This window comes from Myripristis murdjan, chromosome 6 (assembly GCF_902150065.1).
Source record: "Myripristis murdjan chromosome 6, fMyrMur1.1, whole genome shotgun sequence".
Taxonomy (NCBI): domain Eukaryota; kingdom Metazoa; phylum Chordata; class Actinopteri; order Holocentriformes; family Holocentridae; genus Myripristis; species Myripristis murdjan.
Window position 1 is genome coordinate 1,228,970 of NC_043985.1, and position 20,977 is coordinate 1,249,946.

Below are 20,977 nucleotides of genomic sequence, written 5' to 3' on the forward strand. Positions count from 1 at the left end.
AAAAAACTAGATTTGTTCAGTTTTATCCTCTAAATCACTGTATAAACAAAGTCCATGGTGTTTGAGCAGTGAGTAGCTACCACATAGCAATTACAGGCTGTTAGAGCGATGGCATTTGCAGTTGTATGTACTGCACACTACAGACAAGGTGTCCCACTTCATTGTCATTCATGACACACACATACACACATACACACACCCACACATACACTCACCAAATTAGGTGGCGTGATCAGCATGCAAGACATATCCTCACAGTCTCCCTTGTCCTGTCTCTCTCACTCCTACTCTCTGCGTGTCACATCCTCCCCAATCCCTACGGAGTCCCAGTGAGTCTTTACATGCCTTCTATTAGATTCACTGACACACGTACACACAGAATCGCATAATGTGCATGGATAATCAGATTATTGGTTACTGAGGCTTTCTGTCAGCTGTCAATCAAATTGATTGCGGCCCAGCTCAAGGGCGACAGGGAGGATAGACCCTGAAAATAAAGTAGACACAATAAAGCAAAATAGTACAACTCCTAAAATGCTTTTCAAGTGTCTCTCATTGGCTAGCCTAGAACTGCTGTCAGCATTTCCCCCTCCCCTTCCCTGCCCTTCACAGAGACAGCAGCATCTACTCTATTCGATTCTGGCTGGTTCAACCTGGACTTTTCTGGACATTTCCTGTTTTAGCCTTTTCTATTCTATTGTGTTCATACCATAGTTAACCTTTTCTTTTCACCCCCATAATACCATAGTTCACCCATAATGCATTATTTTGTATGTTCTTGATGTGGGCATGTCAATCCCCAACAAAGAAATCTTTACTTGCAAGCCTTCATGGTAAATTTATATTGGGGCGTCTGTCCAAGCTGCTTGTCCAGTGAAATACATTTGCTTGCACACATGATTTTATGCAAGTGGTCTTTGCAGACACACATGACGGGTGTCAGAAGTTTAGTTGGAACAATTCATAGTGTCTTGCTATTGTAAAATTGTAAAATTACAGCCTTAACTTTTTCCAGTGGATCAGAGATGGCTCCTGTTTTTGAAAAAGTTACACAAGTTTACCATGATGGCATGTGAGTAAAGCTTTCTTTATTTGGGACTGAGGGCAGCACACAGTGAGTAAGATTATGTTTTACAGGTGAGGTATCCCTGTAGAGCTGGAATCTGTGATCAGTGATTGTGTGCACCCTCTTGCAGCTGTTCAGTGAATTACAAAAATGTATGTAATCTTGCTGACTAACTGGTATTCTGATGCTAACTAGCATTATAATGGCATGAGTGCACTTATGAGTATAGCAAGAATGTAGCATGCTCTTTAGCACAGGAGGCTGAGCCACTATTGATCCAGTGCCAGGAATGGTCATGCTGAGGTTTGATTTCTATTCACAATTTCTTTGTGACTGGAGGATCAGTTGATGCAGTCTAACAGTCCCAGTTTACACATCATTACTACTGACGTTATTCTAATTGCCGTCATCATTGTTTCCAATTCACCTCCAACATCTGTCACCAGAGAAGTCATGTCATGGCTCCACCCTTATTTTCACCTGCTGTTGCTGTTACACTTCATCCCACCAGCCTCTCCAACAGAACGCTGAGAAAAACAAATACAGTGGTGCTCGACAGAGTTGAACTCAGGTCAACTGGATTTGTTTGTAGATTCTTGAAGACGTTTCTCTGGCTGACGATGAATGACTGAGAACCTACACAGACAAACAGTGGTGTTTTGACACATCAATCACAGATTATACCTTTAAAAGGATCAGTACTCATTCATATGTTTAAGAAGTGTGGGTGACAAATTGAAGGAAATACAAAAATAAAGATCTGTGACTTGGGATCTCTCAGATTCCAAGTCTCTTGAATTCTACTGGAGGGATGGAACACCATTCTTCCAAAAGATATGTACTTAGAGAGGGTATATTACATATTCAGCTTTCACAACGTATCACTGTACTCTGTACTGCCTGGCTGCTTGGTCGTAAAATTTGGAGAATTAAACACAGATATGTCCTCATCTACAAAGCCCTTCATGGAAAGTTACCAGAGTACATTGCATCTAAGATGTCTGTCATTTAGAGTTCCCACAACCTAGGGTTTAGTAATGGCTCATGTCTCCATGTACATGTTGAGAGAAGTAAAGCTGGTAGGTGTGTGTCTTCCTTTGGTCTGCAGTGTTGGAATGATCTCCTGAGGAAGCTGAATCTCTGCACCATCAATGCAATATTATGTCATTCCTCTTTACCGTGTAGTTTAAGCTTGGGTATTTATAGTCATTGTGTCAGTTTGTTTTTATTTACTTTATCTGTCTTCTTTTGACTCTGATGCCATTTTGGCCAGGGCAACCTTGTAAAAGACACTTTTGTCTCATCGGGGCTCTTCCAAATAAAATAAAGGTTAAATTATTATTATTATTATTTTAATCTGTGATATGATAGCAATTTGTAATATAAATAAGTAAAACATACATTTATGTATATGAAAAAGTTGTGGATTATTACTTATCACATATTGTATTCTTTTCATACTGTACTATTCCGCTGATATTTCTTTTCTAAGGTTTCATTCTATTCTATTCTATTCTATCTTCTTGTATTAACCTATTGCTGATATGTGCTCTGCTAAAAACAAATCCCAGAGGACAGAATCACCTTTCTCAGCGTAATCTCCAATCTGTCTAATCTCTCATTTCTACAACTGATTCAAAGTTTATATTCTCTTCTCTCCTCTAGCTGTTTTGAAGATGATGAGCCTCCATGTGTCGAAGAGATTGAATATTCCACAAATGGCTGTCCAGCACTTAAAACAGCTGAACTGGATTCAGACATCAATGGCAACATATCGAGCACTGAGGAAGAGGAAGAGGGAGAGGAGGACAAAGAGCTTAGGGGAGCAAACCTCAGCCAAGGGGGCATCAGTCAATCACACCAGTCAAGCTTGAAGTCTCACCTTTTCCCTCACTTGACTGAAAAGGCGTCAACAGAGACGCAAAATATTAAGAAGAGCTCATGTAATGGTGTGAGCAGTGGACAGTACCTGAATTGAAGCAGGGTTTCCCCCAGCAAAGTGCTTAGGTGAGGCGGGGCCAACCACTGAAGGATTTATCCTGTTTATCCTGTATAGCCTACAAAACATCATTAAAAACAATTAGACTGAATTAAAAATATAGCACTTAATATTTTTTAGTAATTTCTTGGACTGACCATGTTCTGTTCTGTATAATCAACTATCCATTTGGGCCTCCATCCAGACAGGAAACCAGGCTTTTTCTAGGATGTTGCAGCCTGGGATGAAATGTAAATGGTCACCAAAAAAAGTGCACCAATCAGAATTGGCCCCATCTAGGCCAGATCAAAAATCCACCAATCATTCTGAAGTTTAAATTGAAATCAGCCCACCCATTTAGCAGCTCTGTGAGTTTGCAGCCAGTAGCTGTGTCCCAAAAGTCCATGCTCATTCTAACTAGGTTTTCAGTAAGAAGTGTGTTCACACAGTAAAAATATGAAAAAGCTGTATAGTCCAGAATGTCAATATACGTAATCAACTGACTCAGTGTTAAAAATTAACTGAAATATCTGTTGATGTACTGTTTTTTTTTTTTTGTATTTGTTTGTTAGTAGTTTTTAAAATTTTAGAAGGTCACATGCATTAAATTTCCTGTTAGTAAAAAACAATGTAGTATGTTTAATTTCTGTCATATTAACTGTGAGAGCAGGATACTATTGAGATTGTATACAGTGGGTGCTGTTTAGAATTAGTATGTAGCATGCTTTTGGGACACAGCTATTAATAATGCCAAGGAGGAGGGTGGGGCAATCAAATTTATGAACCAATCACCAGCCAGTCAGTCATTAATAATTAATTAATGTCTCCGGCTTGTTAGATTCTGGGCCCTGTTATTATGCTTGCATTACGCCAGCCTTAGGCTAGTTTTGCTGTTTGGGGATTTTTGTGGTCTAAAGTGAGAATGAGAGCAAAAGTTAGAATTCTGAGATTAAAGTCAGAACACTTTTGGTTAAATAATTTTTTATTCCGTAAATATCGCCATAACCTTTGCTCAAAAGATGGTCTTTGTGAAAACATTGTGCCCTATGCCTTTTTTTGAGGCACAGTGGCACGACAACCTCCAAAATCCCATAAATTCCTTCACATATGTTATGTTTACTTGTTTCACACGGATATAAATTCTCTAGGCAGTAGAAACCACTTGCACATAAATAATATGATTTTAATTTGATTATGGTAATAATACAAGTAAAACTGAATGTGCAAATGCCTGATTCTTATCTGTCCTCCACAGCTGCTTGTAGGATGTATGACAGCCTTCTCATGATGTTGATTAAGTTGGCACTGCTTGAAAATGTCTTGATAAAGATTTTATCCCAAAACACTGACAAAGGCATGTTAAAAATGCTGCAGTTCTGTTTGTTTGTTTGTTTGTTTGTTTTTTGGCAAGGCACCAGGGATTTGAAAAGGTTGAACCTTTTAATATCTATAAAAATCTGGGGGTAACTCTGTAAAAGTACCTTTTAACATTTCCAAACTTTACTTGTTGGTTACTTGTCCAGTCACATGGCAAGGGCAGGAGCTGATATAATTGCCTTTTCCCCAGAAAATAGCTTTTTACCCATGTTAGAATTCCTGATTGAAAACAAAGCACATTTATCAACCAAACAAAACTCAAAATGGTTTCCTTTTGTGTTTGAGATAGACTTCTTAATTTATTTGATTCAGTGATTAACTGACACATACATTTTAAAGTAAAGAAAATTTCTGATTCAGTAAAGTTAAGAGGTTGACATAACTCTGAAATATGTAGAATCTCTCCAGTAGCATGCCAGAAATTTGTAGAAATTATGCCAGGGTGCACAAATCATTCTGAGATACCCTGTCATTTTGAAACTCCATTATCCATCTTCATCAGAATCTGTGTATATACAGTGGTGGAAAAAAAGTTTTTGGACACCCTTAAAATTTTACACAATCTCAAATATTATCATGAAATATTTGTGGAAAAATTTCATGTTTTTTTGTGTTGCAAAAGGTGTGGCTGCATTAGACAGATACAAACATACAAATACAAATTATATTTTTTTGTTTATTGTTTACAAGAAAAACTAACAAAACTAAATTCTTGATAAATTCTTCTGACCACAGAATCTTCTTCCAGTTCCTGGCTGTCCAGTTCTTGTGTGCCTGGGCCCAACGAAGCCGGGCTAACCTCAGTCTCTCATTGATCAGGGGCTTCTTGATAGCCTTGTAGGACCTTAAGCCATGATCTAAAAGTCGGCCACGTACAGTGCGGGTGGAACACTGGACACCAGTTTGGTTTGACCACTGCTGCTGAAGCTCCTGTGATGTCATTTGGTGTTTTTTCTTGCTGAAGAAACCCTTGGATGCCCAGATCTTGGTTTGTCTTCCAAGCTGTTGGTTCATCTGTATTTCTGCAGAGTGTATCCAACTGCTGAAGGACTGCATCTGCACTTCCTGGCTATCTGGTGGCAGCTGTACCCTTCCTGGCTGAGAATCTTCAGGCGTGTTTCCTGCGTTAGGTTCCTTGTTTTAGCCATTTTTGTATCTGAAGAACTTTCAAATGTGCTGGCTTTACATAGACATGAAGCTTGGCAACAAAAATTGTGTCTTTTAATAAAAAGAACGACCTTCATCACTGGTGCCAAAATGACCCAATACTCAAAATTTCTTATGTATTTTTATGGAACCAATCAATTTTAAGTTTTTAATGGCTTTTTTAGGATTTGTTTAGTATTTTGGCTGTGACTGTACAAAAAGAAATTGCACTTGAAGACCTAAGCGTGATTCTTAATGCAATATTTCACAAATGCATGGGCTGTCCGAAAATCTTTTTCCACCACTGCTTGTGTGTGTGTATCTTTTATTAATCTTTTTGATCAACATAAAATGCACAGTGCTTTGAAGGTGCAAACTACATTTTATTGTGACACAAACAATAGAACCACCATTCGCTGCAATTACAGCTGCAAGGCTTTTGGGGGGCTTTGCACATCTAGAGATTGAAATTTTTGCCCATTCTTCTTTGCAAAATAGTTCTAGCTCAGTCAGATTGGATTGAGACCATCTGTGAACAGCAATTTTCAAGTCTTGCCACAGATTCTCGATTGGATTTAGGTCTGGGCTTTGACTGGGTCATTCTAACACATTAATATGCTTTGATCTAAACCATTCCGTTGTAGCTCTGGTTGTATGTTTTGGGTCACTGACTACGTTTACAGAGACAGATGGCAGCTCGGGAAGACGGCAACCGGGGCGGTATGGGTTAGCACCCCCAACCACACCTCCTGTGAAGGAGGACCTAAAGCAAGCTACGGAACAAAGAAAGGAAGCATATCCCCAGGGGAGCCCAAGAGGGGGGGTGCGGATGAGCAACCCAGCCGTACAGATTCAAGGTTAACGACCAATAGCAATGGAAAAACATTGACAAGTAGAGAGTGCTTGTGCGGAAAAATCTGCAAGAACGAGAAGGGCCTAAAGATCCATCAAGCAAGGATGAAATGCAAGGAGCAATTGCAAGCATCACAATGCACAGGTATAGCACCTGGTGAGACAGAGGAGGAGCCGAGCCCGGAAGCACCCCACAAAGCCCAGAGCCTCCAAGTGGTGCAGACAGTCCCTTCGACCAGGCAGTCCGAGAAGAGAAGGATAAGATGACCCCAAGCCTCTAAAACAGCAGAGTGGCAGAAGTTTGACGAGGATGCCAACAGGGTACTGGAAGCAACAGCCAAAGGGGATGTTGAGAGGAGGCTTCAGACCATGACGACCATCATAGTGAGCATGGCTGCTGAGAGGTTTGGTGTTGAGGAGGAAAGGGGAGGCAAGCAGCATTACACCAAGAACCAGAGGGCAGTCAAAATCCTCAACATCAGGAAAGAACTGACACAAGCAAACAACACAAGGAAGCCAGTGAATCCAGTGAAGACTTCTTCTTCTGTATTTCCGGCAGACCAGACACCTATACGCGTACTGCTGCCCCCCAGTGGCTGAGTGTCGCATTAAGTAAGAGAGTGGAATATGCTGCAACACGGGAATATGCCAGGTAACATATAAACAGAATATTCCAGTTGCCGCAGCGTAATTACCTTAACTGGAATATTGACCCGAACCGGAATATGGTGTGCATGTAAACGTAGTCAGTGTCCTGCTGGAAGGTGAACCTCCACCTCAGTCTCAAGTCTTTTGCAGACTGTAACAGGTTTTCTTCAAGGATTGTCCTGTATTTGGCTCCATCCATCTTCCCATCAGCTCTGACCAGCTTCCCTGTCCCTGCTGAAGAAAAGCATCCCCACAGCATGATGCTGCCACCACCATGTTACACAATGGGGATGGTGTGCTCAGAGTGATGTGCAGTGTGAGGTTTCCGCCACACGTAGCATTTTGCATTAAGGCTAAAAAGGTCAATTTTGGTCTCATCTGACCAGAGCACCACCAGTTTGCTGTGTCTCCCACATGGCTTGTCGCAAACTGCAAACCAAACTTATGGCTTTCTTTCAACAATGGCTTTCTTCTTGCCACGCTTCTATAAAGGCCAGATTTGCAGAGTGCACAACTAATAGTTGTCCTGTGGACAACTACTATGAGCTGTGGATCTTTGCAGCTTCTCCAGAGTTACCATGGGCCTCTTGGTTGCTTCTCTGATTAATGCTTTCCTTACCCGGCCTGTCAGTTTAGGTGGACAGCCTTGTCTTGGTAGGTTTGTGGTTGTGCCATACTCTTTCCATTTCTGGATGATGAATTTAATTTGAACATCTGTGAGATGCTTTATACTTCTCTACAATTATACCTGACCTGTCTAGTGAACTCCTTGGTCTTTATGATGCTGTTTGTTTGGTAATGTTCTCTAACAAGGCCTTCTGAGGCCTTTACAGAACAGATGTATTTATACTGAGATTAAATTGCACAAAGTTGGACTCTATTTACTAATTATGTGACTTCTGAAGGCAACTGATTGCACTGGATTTCACTTAGGGGTTTCACAGTAAAGGGGGGTGAATACATATGCACTCAACACTTTTCAGATTTTTATTACATAATTTTGAAAACCATGTAATATTTTCCCCCACTTCAAAATGATGCACCATTTTGTGTTGGTCGATTACATAAACCCAAATAAAATACATTTAAGTTTGTGGTTGTAAATGTGGAAAAATTCAACGAGGATGAATACTTATACAAGGCACTGTACCAGTGGCTGGACTGACAGACAGCACAGAGGCACTGATAATGGCAGCACAGGAATAGGCCCTAAGCACAAGATTGATAGATGCTGGGGTCTACCATACCAGGCAGGGCCCCAGGTGCAGGCTGTGCAAACATGCCTCTGAGACAGTACAGCACATCACAGCAGGGTGCAAGATGCTGGCAGGTATGGCATACATGGAGCACCATAACCAAGTAACCATAACCATGGCATAGTGTACAGGAACATCTGCGCTGAATTGGGGCTGGAGTCCCAGGGTCAAAGTGGAACACACTTCCAAAGGTGGTTGAGAGCGACAGAGCAAAGATCCTATGGGAATTCCGGATCCAGACTGATAAGCTTGTGGTGGCTAATCAACCAGACATCCTGGTGGTCAAACAGCAGAAGAAGGCAGTGGTGATAGATGTAGTGATCCCGAGCGATAGCAACATCAGGAAGAAGGAACATGAGAAGCTCGAAAAATATCAAGGGCTGAGAGAAGAGCTAGAGAAGATGTGGGGAGTGAAGGCAACAGTGGTGCTGGTGGTAATCGGAGCTCTTGGGGCTGTGACCCCCCACAAACTGGGAGAGTGGCTCCAACAGATTCCAGGAACAACATCTGAGACCCCTGTTCAGAGGAGTGCCGTCTTCAGAACAGCTAAGATACTGCGCAGAACCCCCAGGTTCCCAGGCCTTTGATAGAAAACCCGAGCTTGAAGGAGACACAAGACCACCCAATGGGGCGAGTGGGGATTTTTTTTAACGTATGTGTGTGTGTGTATTTGTGTGTGTATGAAATGATAAATGATAGCTGCATGCAAATAAATGAAAATCTATAAAACAGTAACACAAATGAGAAAAATATGATAATATGAGATAACATTTGTCTTGAGTCACATTTAGACATGCACTGTAAAAAGCAGGTTGGCCATGAGCTACATCCTGACTGTGTCATTATGACTAACACTGAGATGATTGGCAGTGTAATCCTCCACACCAGAGGTTTTCAAAGTGGGAGGCGGGCCACTCTAGTGAGGCACCATACAGTCTCAGGGGAGGCTCAGGGACAGAGCGTAAAAATTCATTAAGCATTTCCAATAAACTGATATTAGTTATCAAAAGGAGACAGTGCTGTAGATTGAGGGGGTCTCACACTTCTGCTCCTCTGCTCAACACTGAGTGCGTTCACATTTACATTAATATAAACAGCTTATGAGTTGGCACATGTACACACCATATCCCGTTTACAAACTCTAAGATTATAGGCTGAGTCCTACTAACTACCCAGTGGTATGCCAAAGTGCTCAAAAAGTTACCCCAAAGCTCTTTGGGATAGGCTACTTTTGTTGCCTGATATTCAGAATGGCCATTCCGTTTCCACTCCATCATTCAGTCTGAATTTTTCCCGCGTTAGCTGATTTCTGTAGGTGGAGGGATTTAACTCTCACTGACCAATTACTAGTGACTAACTCCAGCCACTGTGATGTAGTTTTCAGATGACACATGCCCCGGGCCCTTTTCCACCAAAAAGAACCTGGTGCTAGTTCAGTGCTGGTGCTAGACCCAGTGCTTAACTGGTTCCAACAAAGAACCGGTTTGCTTTTCCATTGGCCAAGAGCCAAGCGGAGCCAAGTCAGAGCCACGTTATGACGTCAGCGCAAGGGTGTGTGTTTTCTCGAACACTGTCTTTGTTCGAGCGGCTCCTTCCAACTTGTTTTGGACTTCGGATGAAGTCCAGATGGCCAGAAAGCACTGGGTCTCCTCCTCTGTCCACTGCTGCTTGTTTTTAGCATCCATACTGCTTTTTATTTGATGAGAATAAAATTCAGATTCAGATTCTGAATCTGAATCTGAGAATGCGACCAGCTGATTTTTGTTTTACAAATGGCAGTTCATAGCGTTCGCTGTTCCTGTTTGGGTCTGTAACTCCGCCCACTAATGACGTGGTGGGTCGCGTCATTGGTTCTTTCTATGGCCCCTGTTTAGCCCAGCTTGGAATTGGTGCTTGCCTGGAACTGGTTTGGAACCAGTTTGGCCGGTGCTTGGGCGGTGGAAAAACAAAGAACTGGTGCTAAGTCAGGCACTGGCTTCAAACCAGCCCTGGAACTTCTCTGGTGGAAAAGGGGCCACACTAGCTGCTTTAGCCAGTTTACAAGTTGCCAAGTTAGACTATTGCAAATTAGTCTAACTCAGCAACTTTAGCCAACTACAAAATGTCAGTCAGTATTGACACCTTGCTCTGTTTATACCAAGTCAGTTTATTGGTGAAAGGAAATGCAGGAGTTCTATACTGCCAAAAAAAAGCCAATGGAAAAATATTTGGATGAAGGATTCAGTGAAGTCTCGGCTAACAACAGGCTGGCCATGCAAAATAACTCCCTGGAACAAAGCTATGCCAATTCAAACAGACTGAAGCTCCTTTCCAATAATGCTAGTTGATAAATTAAACAAAACATTTGCCAAATCCTGAAAACATAAAGACAATCTAGGCACTCCAAAAAAAAAAAAAAAAAAAAGCTGCAGCAGTCTGGGTTTGAATCCAGCCCAGACCCTTTGCCACATGCCACCCCCCCTCTCTGCCCTGTCTTTCCTGTCTCTCTCCACTGTGACTGTCTAATAAGCAGTAATGCCCAAAGTAATCTTGATACATAGGATAGCCTCTATGCCTGAGACCCAAGAGGACCAACTATTTTTCGCTTACTTGAGCGCTTAGTTGCCTCTTGTTTGGCTGCTAAATCCTGGCAGAACGCAAAAAACATCTTCCCCTCTCAGAAATATCTTAAGTGCGTATTGCTCTGTTTTGAATATTTTCATTTTTAATTTACTTAAAACAATGTTGATGCCAGTGTTTTTATCTTTGTCTATCATCCATTGTCTTGTGGTGCTGGCTGCTGTTAGCTAATATGCTAAGATCTCTCTGGTTCTGTCTAGAGTGACCTTATTTTGAAATCCCTAAACTGGGACCCTAAAGTGCTGCATGTTTATACATATGAATATTTATGCTAGCACCACAGGTGTTTTCATCAGGATGGAGGACAATTATTTTAGCACTTAGCACACCTACCATGCACACCTTTCAACTCCATGGACATGAAAAACTGTTTTGTCTCCCAAAATCTAAAATAACATAGTTGAAAACTGTAAAATAACACTAGTTAAAACAAAACTCAAGGATTTAATTGGTGTAATGTAACATATGTATTGATCGTCAGACACTTTCTAAAACAAAAACACAAGGTATTTGTCAGTGTGCACAAGTACAGGCTGACTGTGACATTCTCTGTCAGCTATCTTTGCAGCTGGTTTGACTCTGGCATCATCCAATTCAGCAGAAAATGCTGACCGTTTTTTTTTCTATAACATGCCTGTTTATCCAAAAATGTGGGAATGAAGACACACATAAAGTGCTTGTAGAGCAAGACATTTCTGTGCGAACCTGCTAGCAAAATCTCTTGAACATTATGTTGCCAGCTTCAGGGGGTCATAGTGTCAAAAGTAGAGGTCAGATTGCTTGAACCCTGGTACCAATAGAGTCAGCAGATAACACCAGACATTGTTGATATATAAAATGAGTGTGTTCAGTTTGAATTGCTGTTGACAAAAAACAGGATAATTTGGTAGTGAGTGTTTGAAACCGGGACAATCCCAGACAAACTGGGACATCAGGCCACCCTAGCTCTGACATAGCTCGGTTACATCAACAATGTCTGTCCTGCCCTACAGTGGCACTGATTGGCATGGTTAGTTTTTCAATGAGAAATCGCAACATGAGACCTGTATAAATCCCTAGAAATTTTTTAAAAGTGAAGATGTGATTCATGGGTCTAGAACCAGACTAGCACTTTTAGGCAGGATGATAAATAGGACCCAGATAAACCCATATCTGGGTTATGCTGATATTAACTGGCACATTGTAGCATGTTACCACAGTATCTTAGCATTAAAAGCATTGTTTCTTTGAAACAATCATTTGGAACAACACAGCAGAAAAACTGAAGAATTATTTCTCCATTTGTACAGGATTATCAAGTGGCTGCGGTTCAGTCCATGTAAATGCCATATCCTAACTAAGAGCTCAGTCTAAGGGGAACATGCAGAATGTTAATGTGCATGTAAACACACTCAGTGACAGGGAAGTGTATTCCATCAGTCAATCAGTGACTGGAAGGTGACTGACATTACATTGACATGCAGTGGCCAGTGTGACTATGTTGGAAACTCAAGAAAACATTACCTACTCCTGGGACACTGCAATGCAGGCAACCCTGTACCCTGCTTTCTTGTCTAAAGAGAACAATATGTGTAGTGGGTCGTGTATTTGTGTGTTTGTGTGTGTAGGACAATATGTAAAAATACATATTCAAGTTACCTTCTGTAAACCGCCTAGGCTTAAACTTCTTATCAAACTAAAGTTGTTCAAAATGAAATACATAATTTTATATGTATGTGGTATCAGTAAGGGAAGAATCTACAAAAAGCATATTCTCTTGGGGAGAGACCAGTGGTCCCCAACCCAGTCCTCAAGATCCCCCTGTCCCTCAGGTTTTTGTTTCAACTCTACTCTTTCACACCTGATCCATTTAAGGGCTTCATGCTGATTGGTTGAAACAGATCTACCTAAACAGGGCGTGCATGAAGGTGCATGGGCCTTAATTGTGTTATGGGTACAAGAGTAGAGCTGAAACCAAAACCTGCAGGACAGGGGGATCTTGAGGACTGGGTTGGGGACCACTGATTTAGTATTTTTAGTGTTTTGGAAAAGCTTTGTATAATAGGCCTCCATAAGAGTTAAAATGTAGGTTTTATGAAATATTATTTGCAGTGGCGCACAAAAAATGTACCAGGATCATCTTTATTCAGCACTAAGAATAAATGCTTATTTTCTGAAAGGTTTTCACAAAGGAGTGTGCAGTGTTTTATTAATACTGTCATTTTAGAATTTCACTATGCCACCATTCATTGGTATATATTTTTGCTCAGAAATCTGAGAATAGTTCTCAAAGGCTGTTTGCTGTTAATTTCTGTGTTTGACTGAGTACACATCAGAATAGCAATTCTAAATGAACTGAGTGAACTGACCTGCTTACTCTTTGCATGCCGATTAGCCAAAAGAGTGTGGTGGTGGTTGTGATCTGTCACAAATGGTGCATTACTTCAGCCACAGAAATACTCCTGAAATCATCCACACACATAACTGTTTAATATTTGAATGTATTAAACAAAACCTATGACCTTCAATTAAAAGTATGTAAAGCAAGAACTGACAAAAGTTTAACTTGGTGAGCTATGTGATAGCCGTGGCCAAAGTACACACTCTACTCTTTCTAGTTTTATAATCAATGGCCTTTTGAATGCTACACATTTTCTGTTCGTTGTTCCTTGGCAAGGTGAGTTTGACCATAATCATCTCCCCACAGTAGAAAACTACTGACCAGAAAAACATTTTCCATACAACCACCTCTCTCTGGCTGATCACTAGAAGGTCAATAGATGCAGAATGTAATTCCAAAGTGAAATGACCAACTATTTGAATAAACAACACTCAGTCTTAAAAAAAAAACAAACTGTGCTGGTATCTATGGATTGTAATGGCTAGTTTACAACCAATACATTGTAACATTTTTTAAGCATTAACCAGTTTAGGCATTCTGGGTTTCTTTGAGTAGACATGACACAAAGGAATTGTATGGAATTGTATCACACTGTAGAAAAATACTACATCCATATACAAATCTGAACCCTCAGATTCATAAATCCTACCCTCAAATCACTAATCCGTGCCCTTGAATTTGAAAATTGTATCCTAATTTACAAACATATATTTATTTTTTGTTGTTGTTGTTGTTGTTTTTTTTTTCAAAAAACTTTACTGACCATAATAGAAAGAAACAAATAAAATCTGAGGTTAACCAAAAGACGTCACAATCATTAATATTTATTTCCAAAAAGCACACAAATTTGTAAAAGAAGGGAAAATACATAAATAAATGAATACATAAATAAATGTCTTGGATTTGTAAACTGATGCTATACTGCTGATTTCCGGAAGTGTTTTCCCCATTTGTAATTTTACTTTTAATGATAACTGCAATATTACTGTACTCAGATGAATGTGAGTCTCCTGTATTAACAAATAATGCTATGGGATTATGTCAGGCCATTGTTTCTAAATATTTACACTTTTTCTCTCAGTTGAGCTGCTTTACAGCTGCTCCAAATTTTACTGTTAGTTTGTTAATCTGCACTAAGCGATTTCTGACTACTAGAGGTTGTCAAGAAATGAGGGGCATATTTTACTCTGCAATGTCTCCTGTTGGATAACTTTGCATCAATACTAAAAGAATTTCAGCTACAAGGTAAGCTTTGAATAAACTTCTTCTACAGTGCAATGCTGAATGGCATAACAGAGGCACTTGCATGACTGAGCTCAAATTTGGTTATGCATTGTCAGAGACTGAAGTTTGAGTGAAGCTGACAGCAGGGCGGAGTTGAAGTGGAGAACCGAGGAGGAACTTATTGTCAGGCCAATACAGAAATCTAGAATTTCCTGGGTCAAGTAGGAGGATAGATAGATAGATAGATAGATAGATAGATAGATAGATAGATAGATAGATAGATAGATACTTTATTGGTCCCATTGGGAAATTCAGGGTATCTCACAGCCATACATACATTCACACATTAATAAATACATACGCAACAAAAGACAAACAGATGATATTACCAACAGCTAAGTTAAAATCTTAAAATAGTAAATCAAAAAGGATCATCAGCCTGCAGTCAGCCCTAGTCAAGGGCCCCTGCCCTCAACTGAGTCATTATACAGTCTTGTGGCTGTTGGGATGAAGGACCTCCTGAAGCGCTCGGTCCGTGAGTGCAGTGAGATGAGTCGCCCACTGCGCCTGCTGCTCTGTCCCACAAGGATGTGATGGAGGGGGTGGTTGGCATTGTCCATGATGGCCAGCAGTTTGTTCCACATCTGCCTGTCCACCACAGTCTCCAGACAGCCAAGGCTCCTCCCCAGCACTGAGCCAGCCTTCTTGATTAGCCTGTCCAGCCGCCTGGTGTCCCTCTCGGTGATGTTGCCACCCCAGCAGACTGCAGCATAAAACAGCACACTCGCCACCACAGACCGATAAAACATGAGCAGCATCTCCCCACAGACGTCAAAAGACCTGAGCAGCCACCACAAAGATGGAAGTATATTGCTTGGGTTGTTGGAGGACAAAAATAACAACTTTCCATTGTTCTATGGAAGCTGACAAGTAATATTGTGGCCAGCTTCATGTTTTCCTCCACTTGCTACTACTGCATGTGTTTCACCTTCAACCACCATTGTAACTGAAGACCAGGATAGAAAGTTTAGGCTGCACAGGAAAGCATTTCTACCATTGATAATATCTGTTCTGAAAACTGTTTGGGGGTGTAAAAATTCTCCTGCACATCATCAAACATGATTTACTGAACAGTGGATTAAGGTGGTTATTTTAAAGAATCATAGATGAAGTGCACCCCAATGACAGGAGGCTAACAGTAGGCCTGTCATGATATGCGATAAGTCAGTTAATTGCACGGTAAATTTAAATGAAGTCGGTAACTTTTCTGACCGCGATTAATTGCCACATTCATGCGTATCTGTTTTCCTCTGCCAAAGAGACCAGACGACAAGAGCATTCACTGTGGTGCGTCGTCTGTCAGCGAGGTGAGCTGGTTCATTAGCGGAATGAACGGAGGGAACGCTCTTGTCATAGAGTGTCTTTGTCTCTGTGAGGGGGCGGGGCCATGGGCTACACACACACACACACACACACACAGTGCGAGCCTTGTGAGGTAGTAATTCCTGCTCTTCTGAGAAATCCTGCTTTTCCTAGACTTGACTGCTGTATTTTATAACGGCCCTGTTATGCTCTATCAGTGAAGTATGCTATTCAATTGTCACAACAGCTTCAGTGTACAGTAAATTGTAGATGTAGACCAGACCGTCATTTTAGCATTTCATCCATTCCAGAGTCATACTCACTCCGATGCAATGTTCTGGTCTGTTGTTGTGGATGAAACTGAAATGAAGCCTTGGTATCTTATATTGCAGTAGCCAGTGAGGCAATGTTTGAATGATCACTTCTGTTATGTAGTTTTCTCAGTGGCTGTATAACTAAATAGAGCATGATCCTTGTGACCCATTACGACGCTCGGCCACGGGATCTAGCTCTGTTGGCATAGTTGGTAGCACGTTAATTTGCAGAGTGCGATGTACTGTGGAGAGCGTGGCAAGTCCTTCACAGCTGCACAATATTCTTGTCTAATGTTCATTTTCCTTTTCTCAACCCTAGTCATGCAACAGTTTGGAAGAGCATCTTCGCAACCAGAAGTGTCTGCAGCCGTACCTCCTCGCTGTGGGGCATCAGAAGAGCAAGATCGACAGCTTCTACATCGTAATGGATAAGCATCTCATTCCATGCCAGGCAAACCGCTCACTTGGGGCATTTGATGAACTTTTCAAAGCACATTTTGTGTTTAATGAGTCTAACGATGCTGCACTTGTGAGCTTCTACACATTCCTGCAGACAGCAGTGTATAACAGTGGTCCCCAACCCAGTCCTCAAGTACAGATGAACACCATCATGCATTCAGAGTATCAAGAGTGAGTGAGGCAGGGTGTATAATTAAACTGTCTGATCTTAAATTTTTTACACCGCTCGATGTTCAGAGCTCATATGCCATTTCTGATGAGAGTTTGTACGTTATCACTCTGTTCACAATGTGGGAATGATTGACTGGACTGGGAGATTAGCCAAAAAATATATATTTTAAATGTTTTAATAAATGTGTTAAATGTTTTAAACTCATAGCAGTGTTATTTGTCTGTTATTTGTTACTTAAACTCTGGCAAAGAGTGAATCTTAACTCAGAGCAGTGTTATTTATATATTAAAGTGTTGAAATGGACTCTGACAGAGTTAATTCAACACCAGTCTCTTTGCTGTGTATGAGAAAATATAGAATGGTCCTTGCAAGACAGCGGGAAAAGTGTGCAGGACTGTGTGGGCAGACAGGTTCTCATCCCCCACTCCCCCACCCCACCTGCCACACACAAACACACACACACACACACACACACACACACACACACACACACACACACACACACACACACGCACGCACACTGAGTGGAAGGGGGTGTGTCTTCTCACTAAGATTTGCTCTGCTTCTCTCTTTCTGATCAGTTTTCATTACACTTGTCTTGAGTGAAGACCTAACGAGTAGCAGCATTTAATTAGCTTTATTCAACAGCCTTTTTAAAGGCTTGGAAACACTACATCACATTACATTACAGTTTAATGTCTGATACTTTAAACACAGGCGACTTCCAATTATTTTCTTTTAGTATATTATTTTTTATTTTATTTTATTTTGGTCACTATTAAGGTTAGGGTTAAGCATGGACTGGAGTGTGTGTGTTATTTCTTAAGAGGGAGGGGATTTGAGGTGTCCAGCAGATTTTCAGCAAAGAAACAGTGCAGAGGTGTATGGCACTTAATTTAATTTAATTAAAGAATTTAAGGAATTGGATGGGATGCCTATGGAGATAGATTTCAAGGGCTGTGGTATGGTCAGTAGGGGGGATGAGGGTGGATGGCATGCCTAAAGATCTTAGCCTCTTGTTTAGTCCAGTGCCACTTTGATTACACCATCACCTCCTGGTACTGGAACCTTACTAAAGCCCTAAAACAAAAAAGTATGCCATTTCTTTCAATTTTCGTACCAAATTATTTATGGTGTCCTTTTTGTGCTTTACATTAATCGCAGTTTAGGCAGCCATTTTGAATTTAGTCAATAACTCACGCCCCTTCCAGGATGTCTTAGGATCACCCAAGGGACATGTGTGCCAAATTTCATTCTTCTATCCACCGCATAACGAGTTTTCATATAATTCCCCCTACTAATATGTGTTGTTTTGGAATACAGTCATGGGTGGACTGACGATGTGCTACGTGGGCCGACAGTCCCCCGACTTTTTTTTTTTTTTAATTATTATTTAAATAGCTGACCTGCCCATACAACCAGTAGATCAGCGGCCCGATTGACACTGGGCTGGCCCAATTACATCGCTAAACAACCCCTTTTGCGTAGTTTGGTCCCGCCTGCATAATGATTTCAGCAAATAAAGTCATTGCAAGAGTTTGTTTACTAAGCACCGGGCCGGCCCCTGAGACACGCTGCTCTGTGGCCCATTGGTTATTTTTCTTCACTGACACGGGGCTGGCCCAATCATATCACGAGCCTGTGGCTCGGTGAGCCGGTGTGCAGTGCAACGCGGGTCATCCATCTCATAGGATCTATGAGATGGAAACTGCTAGGAAAAAAAAGCGGCTGTCAAACCGATTTCAAACCGATCGGACTTTTTCACTGTCGGAGTTTTTCATAATTTATGAGCATGAATGAAGGATAAGCCCAGACGATTCAATAGGATTACATTCTTTGATAGCAAAGCGGATAGTGTTTCCGCCTGCCATGCAGAAGACCAGGGGTTCAATTCCCCACTGGACAGGAGTGTGTTTTTACTTTATTTCCTCACTTTGTTGTTAACCATGACAGTGAAGTGATTCTTATTATTCTGCCTGTCATTGGCTAGATGACACACACAGTGGCATTTAGGGTTTCTGTAATTTTCATTTCTGTACTCTTTGTGAATTTGTTTTGTAACTCAGGTGCTAAATTATTATTATCATTATTATTATTGTTATTATTATTTTGCCTTTTTTTTGCCTTTTTTTTTTTTTTTTTTTTTGCATTTTTTAATGCCTTGTTCTAACTTTATGGGTAGATACGAATCAGATTCAGATTTAAAGGATTTGTGTGGTATACTTTGTTTGTCACCATGACCTTCCTATGTGCAGTCTGGGCTCATTCTCCATTCATGCTGATAGGCACCTGCACTTACTAATCTGAAGTAGATGCCCAAAAGGTGTTGGCCAGTTGTGGCCTGTTCAATAGAATAAAAAAGTTCCAATTCATCTATTGTATTTTATTGTTCCACTATAGTACTATAGGCCAGTATGACTGGGGCAGCCAAGTTATTTGACATATTTGAACAATTTTTAAAAAAGTAACGTAATAGTTGATTTTCCTGGTAATTAATTACTTTGACAATGATGTAATTCAGTTACTTTTAAGTAGAAGTAACTAGTAACTATAATTAATTATTTTTTCAAAGTAACGTGCCCAACACTGCTGATGACAGCTAACTAATTGCATGGCATTATGGCTTTAAAGAGTTGCACAGTTGTTATACACATTTAAGAGAGCAAAAAGACTGGAAAGGTGTGCATGATTGAATGTGGTGGGCCTGTCTGGTCCAAAATGCCCGGGCCAATTTTTTGTCCCAGTCCGCCCCTGAATACAGTTGTATGCATTCAATCAATGGTCACATGACAACCCTATTGTATATGCCACACCTGTAAGCAGTCTCCCAGTCAGCAATCTTGATGAAGAAATTAAATAATGGTATCCACCCTGATTGTCTGAAAATGTGAGTTGTGAGTATGTGTGTATGAGTGAATGTATTTTTCTTTGTGTGTGTGTGTGTGTGTGTGTGTGTGTGTGTGTGTGTGTGTGTATAAATGAGAATCTATGTGTTTTGTATAGATGCAGGAGTTGGAAGGTTCATTCCATTTCCTTTATCAGCTAAATAAGCCAGATGAAATTGGTGTAGCCTAATCATTAAGCCATATAATTACAAGATGCCCAGCATTTTTAATGACAACTGCCCAGACTGAGCTTTATCAGGAAAACAGAATGACTCATGGAAAAACACACAAGCTTGTTTTTCAGGAAATTGGCTTTTAATTTTGAAGTGTCTTGCTCGGCTTCTATCTGATGTTGTGAGTGCCATCTGTTTCACATGTCTGTCTTTGTCGTTGCTATTTTTCTTTTTTTTTAACTTCACTGTCTTTTCAACTATTTAATTGGTAGTACTCAGCAGAATGGTAAGTTATTTTTGTTAAATATGTTGTGAACTTGTTGCCCTGGGAGTGGAGGGATACTGGCTAAGTTCGCTAGCTTGGTAGCTGGTTGGTCGGGGAGTTGAAGCTAATTGGCTGGGCTTGCTAGCTTGGTAGCTGGTAGCCTGGTAGCCCCCCCCCCCCCCCCCCCCCCCCGCCCCCCTCTTCTCCACAGGAGAAGAAGTTATTCAGATTCAGTGCTGGGAGTAACGGCGTTACAACGAAATGGCGTTACTAACGGCGTTACTTTTATCAGTAACGAGTAATCAAAGAAATTCCTGTTTCCCCTGTTGTAACGCCGTTACTGTTACTGACAATAAAATGTGCCGTTACTGGCCGTTACTTACTACTAATAATTATAATTATTTTATTATCCTATTCAAAAAATGTACGTCTTGTGGAGGAAAAGCGGTGTGTCAATTTTGAAACCGGTCGGACTTTGCAGTTTTTCGTAACTTATCAACATGCATGGAGAATGACTGAGCACAAATTAGAGAAATCACTTGCGTTCTCTGACGGCAGAGCGGATAGTTTCGCCGCCTGTCATACAGAAGACCACGGGTTCAATTCCCCACCTGGACAAGCTAGCATCACTACTTTAAACTATAATGAATTACTTTTTCAAAGTAACGTGCCCAACACTGACCATGATAGATGAAATTTGACAGCAATGTCCACACTGCAACAGCAACACAAAAATATGTGCATTAATAAGAGGATTTAAGAAAAGAAAAAAGTAATCATAAAAATTACTTTCCCCAGTAA

At 40.9% G+C, this 20,977-nt stretch overlaps 1 protein-coding gene across 1 annotated transcript in view; it reads left to right on the top strand.

Annotated features, from left to right (window-relative positions):
* The window catches only part of agbl1 (AGBL carboxypeptidase 1), a gene marked incomplete at its 5' end in the record, with an annotated part of 188,366 nt that extends 184,068 nt beyond the window's left edge, over positions 1 to 4,298 (top strand). Inside the window, one exon of the mRNA XM_030053330.1 lies at positions 2,732 to 4,298. Coding sequence (XP_029909190.1) covers positions 2,732 to 3,044 — 313 coding nt within the window. The remainder of the gene's footprint in view (positions 1 to 2,731) is intronic.
* Positions 4,299 to 20,977: the final 16,679 nt, after the last annotated feature.